The following is an 8676-nucleotide window of genomic DNA, read 5'->3' as shown; positions in this document are numbered from 1 at the left end:
CTTACCAGCCTTCCTCTTCTCTAGAAACATTACTTAGAGAATTTTTGAATAGGACTGAAGCCAAACAAAATAGTTTGGAAGCTGTGGTATAGAGTATTCCTGCTTCTGTTAGGAATTTAGAATCACAGATAGGTCATTAGCAAATACTATGAGCATTAGGCCTCCTGGCACCTTGCCTAGAAATACCGAAGAGCCTAGGAGAAATAATGAACATTGTCAAATGATAAAGCTAAGGAATGGCAGATCTGTGAACCAACCTGAAGCTGTAATAAGGCCTTCAACATTAAAGAAAAAGGTAGAGGAAGCACTTCAACAAGAGAAGAAAAAAGAGAGTCCACACCAAGCTGAAAATACATCAGTTGGAAAGCAATCAGCAACCATGGAAAATAGCAATGAAGTAGGGGCTAATTCAAAGGAAAAAGCTTCTTTAAATAGCCAGTCTTCTCAGCCCATTGTTGAGACACCTGCTGTCTCTAATAGACCTCCTCACCATTTCCCCAAAGGCTTCAAAAACAGAAGCAAGATACTCAATTTAGGAAGTTTCTCCTGAAGGGAAGATAGAAAATGTTTTGGTCAAGGTGCATAAGTTTATCCTACCAGCTGACTTCATCATCTTAGATTATGAGGAGGATAGAGAAGTACCTATAATTTTAGGGAGAACTTTCTTAGCCATTGGTGGGGCTGTGATAAATGTTAAAGAAGGAGAGTTATCCATGAATGTTAATGGGGAACAAATAAAATTTAACATTTTAAAAGCCCTGAAATACCCAAAAGAGTTAGAGGAGTGTCCAATGCTAGACGTGATCGACCATGCTGTCCAGCAAAGGATTATTGAGGCAGAATCAGTAGACCCACTAGATACCAAAGTGTGTGAGAGCTTGGAGGCCAGTAAGGCAGACGTAGAGGAATGGTCGAAAATGGTTGAACACTAGGTGCATCCCCAATTGGAAAAACAAGAACTTTAAGTCCTTAGAGCTTACCAAAAGAGGGTTTAAAATTCCCAAACCTTCAATTGAAGAGCCTCCCAATTTAGAGCTTAAGCCTCTGCCTAATCACCTTAGGAAAGCTTACTTAGGAGAAAAAGACACTTTGCCAGTCATTGTGTCTAATTTTCCCACTGTTTTGGAGGAGGAACATATGCTGGCTTTGTTAAAAAAATTTAAGAAAGCTATAGGTTGGACCTTAGCAGACATTAAAGGTATAAGCCCATTCTATTGCAGGCATAAAATCTTTTTAATTGATCCAAACAGCAACTCTAGGGAACAACAAAGGAGATTAAATCTTGTGATGAAGGAGGTTGTTGAAAAAGAAATCATAAAGTGGCTGGATGCAGGTGTTATTTACCCAATTTCAGACAGCAATTGGGTTAGTCCAGGGCAGTGTGTCCCCAAAAAGGGTGGGATCACTATTGTGGAAAATGAGAAGAAAAGATTAATACCCACTAGGACTGTCACTGGTTGGAGGATCTATATGGATTACAAAAAAACTCAATAAAGCCACTAGAAAAGACTATTTTCCCCTCCCTTTCATAGATCAAATGTTGGACAGGTTGGCTGCTAGGAAATTTTACTATTTTCTTGATGGTTATTCTGGTTATAATCAAATAGCCTTAGCCCTTGAAGACTAGCCAAAGACCATTTTCACATGTCCTTATGGCACTTTTGCCTTTAGAAGGATGCCCTTTGGGCTGTGCAATGCACCAACCACCTTTTGGCTATCTTCTCTAATATAATAGAGCAATTTGTAGAAGTCTTCATGGATGACTTCAGTGTTTGTGGAGATTCTTATGAATAATGTTTAGAAAATGTAGGAAAAGTGCTAGAAAGGTGTGAGGAGACAAATCTGATTTTAAATTGGGAGAAGTGTCACTCTATGGTGAAGGAAGGTATAGTTCTAGGACATAGAATTTCCAAGGCTGGTTTAGAGGTTGATAAAGTAAAAATAGATCAGATTGAAAAGTTACCTCCCTCTGTTAATGTAAAAGGCATTAGATATTTCCTTGGGCATGCTGGTTTTTATAAGAGGTTCATAAAAGTTTTTTAAAAAATTTCTAAGCCTCTTAGCCATCTACTTGAAGCTAACACCCCTTTTCAGTTTGATAAGGCTTGTCTTGAAGCCTTTGAAGAGCTTAAACAAAGGCTAATTTCTGCTCAAATAATAATAGCCCCTACTGGTCATTTCGATTTGAGTTGATGTGTGATGCAAGTGATTGGGCAGTGGGGGCTGTGTTAGGACAAAGAAAAAATAGAGTTTTTCACTCTATTTATTATGCTAGCAGAACCTTGAATGGAGCCCAACTCAATTACACAGTGACTGAAAAGGAACTGTTGGCTGTAGTGTTTACCTTTGATAAATTCAGATCATATTTGGTAGGCACTAAGGTTAAAGTGTACACTGATCATTCAGCCATCAAGTACTTGGTAGAAAAGCAAGACTCAAAGCCTAGACTCATTAGATGGGTCCTTCTCCTCCAAGAAACGTTAGCAAGACCAACACTTGTGGTTGTGACAAGATTAATTGACTGTATTACTATATGATTATTCATTTTTTTTGTTTGCATGGGAATTAAACCACTCCCATTCAATACAGAGCTTTACCTTCACATATTTACAAAGAGATTATTTTTCAAATTTAAACTCGTGACCTTTCTGTCACAAAGAAATAATTTTTAACACTGCACAAGGCTCACCTTCTTTGCAAATATAAGAGCATACTTCAACTGAATGTTGTTTACCATTATGCCAAATTTCGAATGGCTATATTATGGACAACTATTCAATTACAAAATAACTGTGCTACGGCGAAGAGTGAGTTGCAAACAGAGAGGGAGCGTGTCCAGAAGCATTATACAAGAATTATATGATAGATTGCATGGAATTCAAGGTGTTATATAATAAAATCTTAAAGATTTGAAAATTGAGCTAATGGTTTGATATCTTGTTCATTTTGAAGGTAAATCCACAAGATTGGGTGCTAAGAAGTGATAAAGGAATCAAAACAAAGATTTGAAGCTCAATCTTTCAGCCCAATCTGCAGGATCTTAAATAAAAACAGAAACAAATCAAGATTTGATTAGGAATTGATAGAGATTCGTGGGGAGATTTGATGAAGAATTAAAAGATATGGCTTCAAATGTTATAAATAAGGAGATTGGGGTCAATGGAATTAACTCATTCACAGACACACCACGGGAAATACACAGAGACCCAAAGGAGAAATCCTGTTGTGGAGCGTTGGAACACTGGGGAGCCAAGTCAACATCACACCAATGGAGGTTTGGGGAACTATTTTCTTTCTTATTGCTTTTGAATTTAGTATGCTAGGCTAAGTTTTTCTGTAGTTAGGGGTAGATGAAACTCAATTGAATCCTTATGTTTAAGAATTAAATTGTCTCTGAATTATTCTCTTTTTATATTTGAATAGATTTATCTGTCTTTAATGCTTTCTATGAGTTTGCTCCTTATAGATTGATTTAGGAGAATTGTATGACAATAGGGATGTTGGTGCATGAACCTTGATTTGATAAATTTATCACAATCCTTGTGATCTAGGGATAGACATAGAGCAATTATGCAATCTTTAAATTCTTTATCTTAATACATGTTTTCTTGGGGAATAATCGGGGGAATTAGAGTTCTTTCAAGATCACATAGATTTAGGGTAACAAGGAATTAAGCCCTAATTAACTTAGACAGAATTTATTTCCATTATATTAAGAATAGATTCTTGACAGTTTAATTCATAGCATATAAAGGATATTGAGGGAAGTAGAAACCCTAACTACGCTTGTTTTTAATCTTTAAATCAATCATCTTTCCAATTGCTTTTTAATTTTGAATTTTAATTTGCATGTTATTAATTGTTTTCTTTTTAATTTTAATTTTCTTCATCTAAATATTGATTGTCCAACTAAACCGCGATTAGCGAACTAGTGTTTGAAACCCAATCCTCGGGAGAACGATCTCGCATTTCGGTACACTTTTATTACTTAACGACCAGTATACTTGCCGAGTCGCAACAAGTTTTTGGCGCCGTTGCCGGGGATTGGATCTTTCATCATTAGAAATAGCTAAGCATGTAACATCCGGGCGCTGACGATGGCGGAGAGTGATTGCCGGTGCGAAAGGGCACAAACAAGGAGCGGCTCCTGGCAGGCTTCTAGGGACGGGGGTACATGAATGAATCGAATCAACACCCGAAAGAGAGAGATTCCAGAGACTGTGCTGGTATGGGACGGTACAGTTGGGAATAGCTTATAAGAATTAATTGGTACTACCTATACTAACAAGATGCATCTACTTTTCGGTAGCCCGGATCGGAAGAACTCCACAGTTAAGCGTGCTTGACTTGGAGCAATTCTAGGATGAGTGACCTCCTGGGAAGTTTTCCCGGGAAGTATGCGAGCGAAGACAAAGCACGCTGAAAAGTCTCGTGTTAGTGTGTGGGGACAGTCGTTGATCCTTGCAAGTTGTCAGGCGTTACAAAATGCCTTTTAGATTGGACTTTTTATTTTTCTGCAATTTAAATTTTCTGTATTTATATAATTTTATTCTATTTTTTTTATTTTTTTTGAATTTTGAATTTTTAAAATGTTTTTTTATTTTTATTTTTTTCTATTTTTTCTATTTTTTCTATTTTTTATTTTTTTATTTTCTTTTATTGAAAAAAAAAATAGTTACTGCATTAATTTTTCTGCATATTTTGCATGCATTATATTTTTTTGTTTAAATTTTCTGTTTTCTGTTTTCTATATTTTTTGTTTTTCTGCATAATCTTTTGCTCGGAGTTTATGCGAGGTACCGTTAACCCACTATCCTTGCAGTTTGATCTTGAGATAGAAAACACAGTTAAAAAACTCGAAAAAAAAGCGCAAAAGAAAGAAAAGCAAAAGCATCAAGCTCGACGGAACCAAAGGAAGAAACTATGGCTGACAACAACGCGATTCAGAATCCTCCCAGAACTTTGGGAGATTTGACTCCAGCCCGAGTTCCGCAGACGGCGAGTAGTGTTAGACCAATGTGGGAGCTAATAACTTTGAGCTCAAGCCAGCACTATTGCAACTGATTCAAAAAGATCAGTTCGCTGGAGGAAGCACGAAGACCCTTACAATCATCTAGAGAATTTCTTGCTCTACTGTGACACCTTGAAGATGAATGGAGTCTCACGTGACGCCATCTTGCTCAGACTCTTCCCACGCTCACTAAAGGAAGAAGCAAGATGCAGTCACTGCCTCAAGGAAGCATCACCAACTGGGATGATTTAGCGACCAAGTTCTTGGCCAGATTCTTCTCAGCCTCAAAGATGGCAATGCTCAAAGCAGAAATTACTGCTTTTGAACAAAAAGAAAGTGAATCCTTGTACGAGGCATAGGAAAGGTTTAAACGACTACTCCAAAAGTTCCCCCAACATGGCATTGAAGCTTGGGAGAAAGGAAGAATCTTCTTCTAAGGAATGACGTCGAGCACAAGAACCTTGGTGAATGCTGCAGTAGGGAAATCATTGAAAACAAAAACTCCAGAGGAAGCACTGGAATTGTTGGAATCTTTAGCCTCTGAAGAGTTCGATAATGCTCTAGTCTCACAAAGGAGAGTAGGGAGCATAAAGATTGACGGCTATGATGCGCTGTTGGCCCAGAATGAACAAATATTACAAATAAATAAGAAACAACAAGCACAACTAGATGCTCTCACAAAGCAATTTGCCAGTTCTCAAGTCTCTTTTGTTAACACTCCTCAAGTTACATGTGGGTTATGCGCAAGTGCCCATGCTACTGAAGACTGTGATTTTATGCAGGCACCTGAGAATGCTGAAGTCAACGGAATCTATTATGATCAAAAGAACCAGAATAATCCGGGGAGGAACAAATATGGAAATAACTACAATCCAGGGTGGAAAAATCAAAATCAACACCCAGGATTTTGTTACAAATCAAATCATCAGTTGAATCCTCATCCACCAGTGCAACAGCAGCCTCCACCACAAGGTAACACTTCAGAGTGGGAGAAAGCCTTTGCACAGCTATCCAAGACCACCTCAGACTATATTCAAAATGCAAATGCCTTCAGAGATGAAACAAGAGCTTCATTCCGGAACCAAGAAGCTTCCATAAGAAATCTGGAAACCCAGATTGGCCAGTTGTCACGGCAGTTTGCTGAAAGAACTCAGGGCACCTTCCCGGGAGACACTATCATTAATCCTAGAGAGCACTGCAATGCAATTACCACAAGAATTCGAACAGTGATTCAGCCTATAGAGAAGCAGCCTGAAGAAAAGAAAAAGGATGAAGAAGCATCGGTTGAGGAAGAGAAGAAAGAAAAGGCAAAGGATATTATTGAAGTTGACAAAAACAATCCTGAAAAAGCCAAAAAGAAACTATTCAAGTGGGAGAAGAAGAAAGCTCTAGAAAGACGGAACAAGCCATTGGATCTCTCTCCATATGCTTGAATCCCTTATCCTCAGAGATTGAAGCAAGAGATTCAGAAGCAGCAATATTCAAATTTTCTAGACATATTCATGAGGTTGCAGATCAACATTCCTTTTGTTGAAGCTTTAGAGAACATGCCCAATTATGCAAGGTTCATGAAGGATCTGTTATCAACGAAGCGTAAGTTGCGAGAATGTGAGACAGTAAATCTGACGGAGGAATGTAATGCTATCATCCAAAAAAAGTTACCTACCAAAGTCAAGGGTCTAGGGAGCTTCAGCATTCCATGCACTATAGGCAAAGTGGAAGTGGATAACGTCTTATGTGATCTTGGAGCTAGCATCAATGTCATGCCACTCTCCCTGATGAAGAAGTTGGGGATCACTAAAGTGAAGCCAACAAGGACGATAGTGCAACTGGCTGACCGCTCTTCAAAGCAAGCTTATGGCATCATTGAGGATATACTGGTCAAGGTAGAAAAATTCATCATCCCTGTTGATTTTGTCATCCTTGATATAGAGGAAGATGCCACAATTCCAATGATCTTTGGAAGACCCTTCTTGGCAACTTCAGGAGCGCTGATTGATGTATTTAAAGGTGAATAGATCTTACGGGTAGACGGGGAGAAAGCAATTTTTAAGTTCTTTGACAAAGAAGTCCCGTCACCTATAGCTCAACTAGAAGATCAAGTCTACTATATTAGTGAAAAGAAAGGAGAAGAAGACAACAAAGAGAATTCTCATCAAGAAGGTAAGCCAAAGGTTAAAATGGAGAAGCCCAGGAGCAAAGAAAAGCATGTAAAAGTCAAGTTCAAAGTTCCTGAGACTACTTTACATCATCCATATGCTGAAGAGCACTATGGTAGGACACAATTTCTGAATGATGGAGCTTGGTCATCACCAAGATCATGCTTTGAGCCACCATGATCATAAGTCAGGTACGTCAAGCTTGTGACGTTAAACAAGCGCTTCTGGGGAGGCAACCCTAGAATTTACCGTTTTTAAATTTCTTTGTTAATTAAATAAGAAAATACAAAAAAAATTAGATAGAGACTAAGGTGATCAAGTGATAGTTGAAAAAGAGGAACACCAGCTGTTGAAGGGTCAGATCCGTCAGTAGAGAGTCGTCTGATTGCACTGGAGACTCAAGTGGGATTCATCCGGCGCAGGAATCGATATATGCAGAGGAGGCAGCTTGATTATCAGGCGTACATGAGCTCGAAGATGGCATATATCTGCATCAACCGGCCCAATGGACCACCAGTCTTCCATCCCGAGCCTTGTGATGGATCCGAGGAGGAGGATGCCTATGACGCTGCACTGAGAGGGACCAGCACGTTTTCGACCACTGAGGGCCAGGATGATGATGATGATGCTGGAGAGGATACCGTCATGACACACGCCATTGTGCGAGATGCAGAGGATGAGGAGCTTGATGACTGATCACTTTAGCTATTTTCATGTTTTATTTCAGTTTTCATTTTTTGAGATTGTTATTGTTTTTTTTTTTTGTGATATGAGATAACCCTGTGATGCAGTATGGTATTTCAGCACTGATGACTGATAGTGTTGATTGATGCTATTTCAGAGGAATCCACTACTTCCTAACTCTCAACGCGATTATTTTTTTAGATTTAAATCAGTTGTTGTGGCCAGCAACATTTAAATTTGGTAATGGGAAACGCATAGTTCATCAGTGGGTATTACTAAATGAACCAGAGAAACTGCATGAGTATACACGAAACATTCGGCTAGTACAAGGAACTATCTCAACTTTTTTCTTTTCCTTAATGCAACATTTTTTTAGAAATTGAAATTAATTTTTTTTAGAGTTTTAAGTAATAAAAACCTCAATCCATTGTTTTGTGAAAATTTGAAAGTTTTACTCAGTGCTTTTAAATGGAAGATTGATAGGAAATTTGATCATTAATTTGATTCAGAGCATGATGATGCACCTTCTTAATTTTCATAATGAGCATCAATGTAATGATTTTCATGATTCATTGAATATTCTCTTTAGTGATGAAATTTTTTTAAGATAAAGAATAGGGAAATTAATGTGCATTCATAGCCGTGAGGTTTTGAGCTTATACAGAAAATTCTTATTGAGTGTGCATCCCACTGTATGAAAGACTCTAGAACTTGCTTTGTTCTTGCTTGAATTGGTATATGATATATTCTATGGATATGATTGAGGCATGTTCTTTCTTTAAACTAGATGGCCAATAGCCAACCATTGCTGACATTCCTTAG

At 38.1% G+C, this 8676-nt stretch overlaps 1 protein-coding gene and 1 non-coding gene across 2 annotated transcripts; one reads left to right on the top strand and one right to left on the bottom strand.

Moving 5' to 3' along the window:
- Positions 1-5307: 5307 nt before the first annotated feature.
- LOC133296550 (small nucleolar RNA R71) lies at positions 5308-5414 on the bottom strand. Its single transcript, XR_009749523.1, has one exon. It is a non-coding gene; the product is annotated as a small nucleolar RNA R71 (small nucleolar RNA).
- A 1165-nt stretch (positions 5415-6579) lies between these two features.
- On the top strand, positions 6580-7350 carry LOC133296548 (uncharacterized). The gene is made up of 2 exons (XM_061495553.1): positions 6580-7021; positions 7097-7350. Exons 1-2 carry the CDS (start codon positions 6580-6582, stop codon positions 7348-7350), a joined length of 696 nt encoding a protein of 231 aa, XP_061351537.1.
- Positions 7351-8676: the final 1326 nt, after the last annotated feature.

The sequence above is a fragment of the Gastrolobium bilobum genome, unplaced genomic scaffold (genome assembly GCF_033153095.1).
Source record: "Gastrolobium bilobum isolate Gb01-03AN ecotype WA unplaced genomic scaffold, APGP_CSIRO_Gbil_v1 utg17070, whole genome shotgun sequence".
In the NCBI taxonomy this organism is placed as follows: Eukaryota; Viridiplantae; Streptophyta; class Magnoliopsida; order Fabales; family Fabaceae; genus Gastrolobium; species Gastrolobium bilobum.
This window is presented reverse-complemented; position numbering and strand designations above follow the sequence as displayed.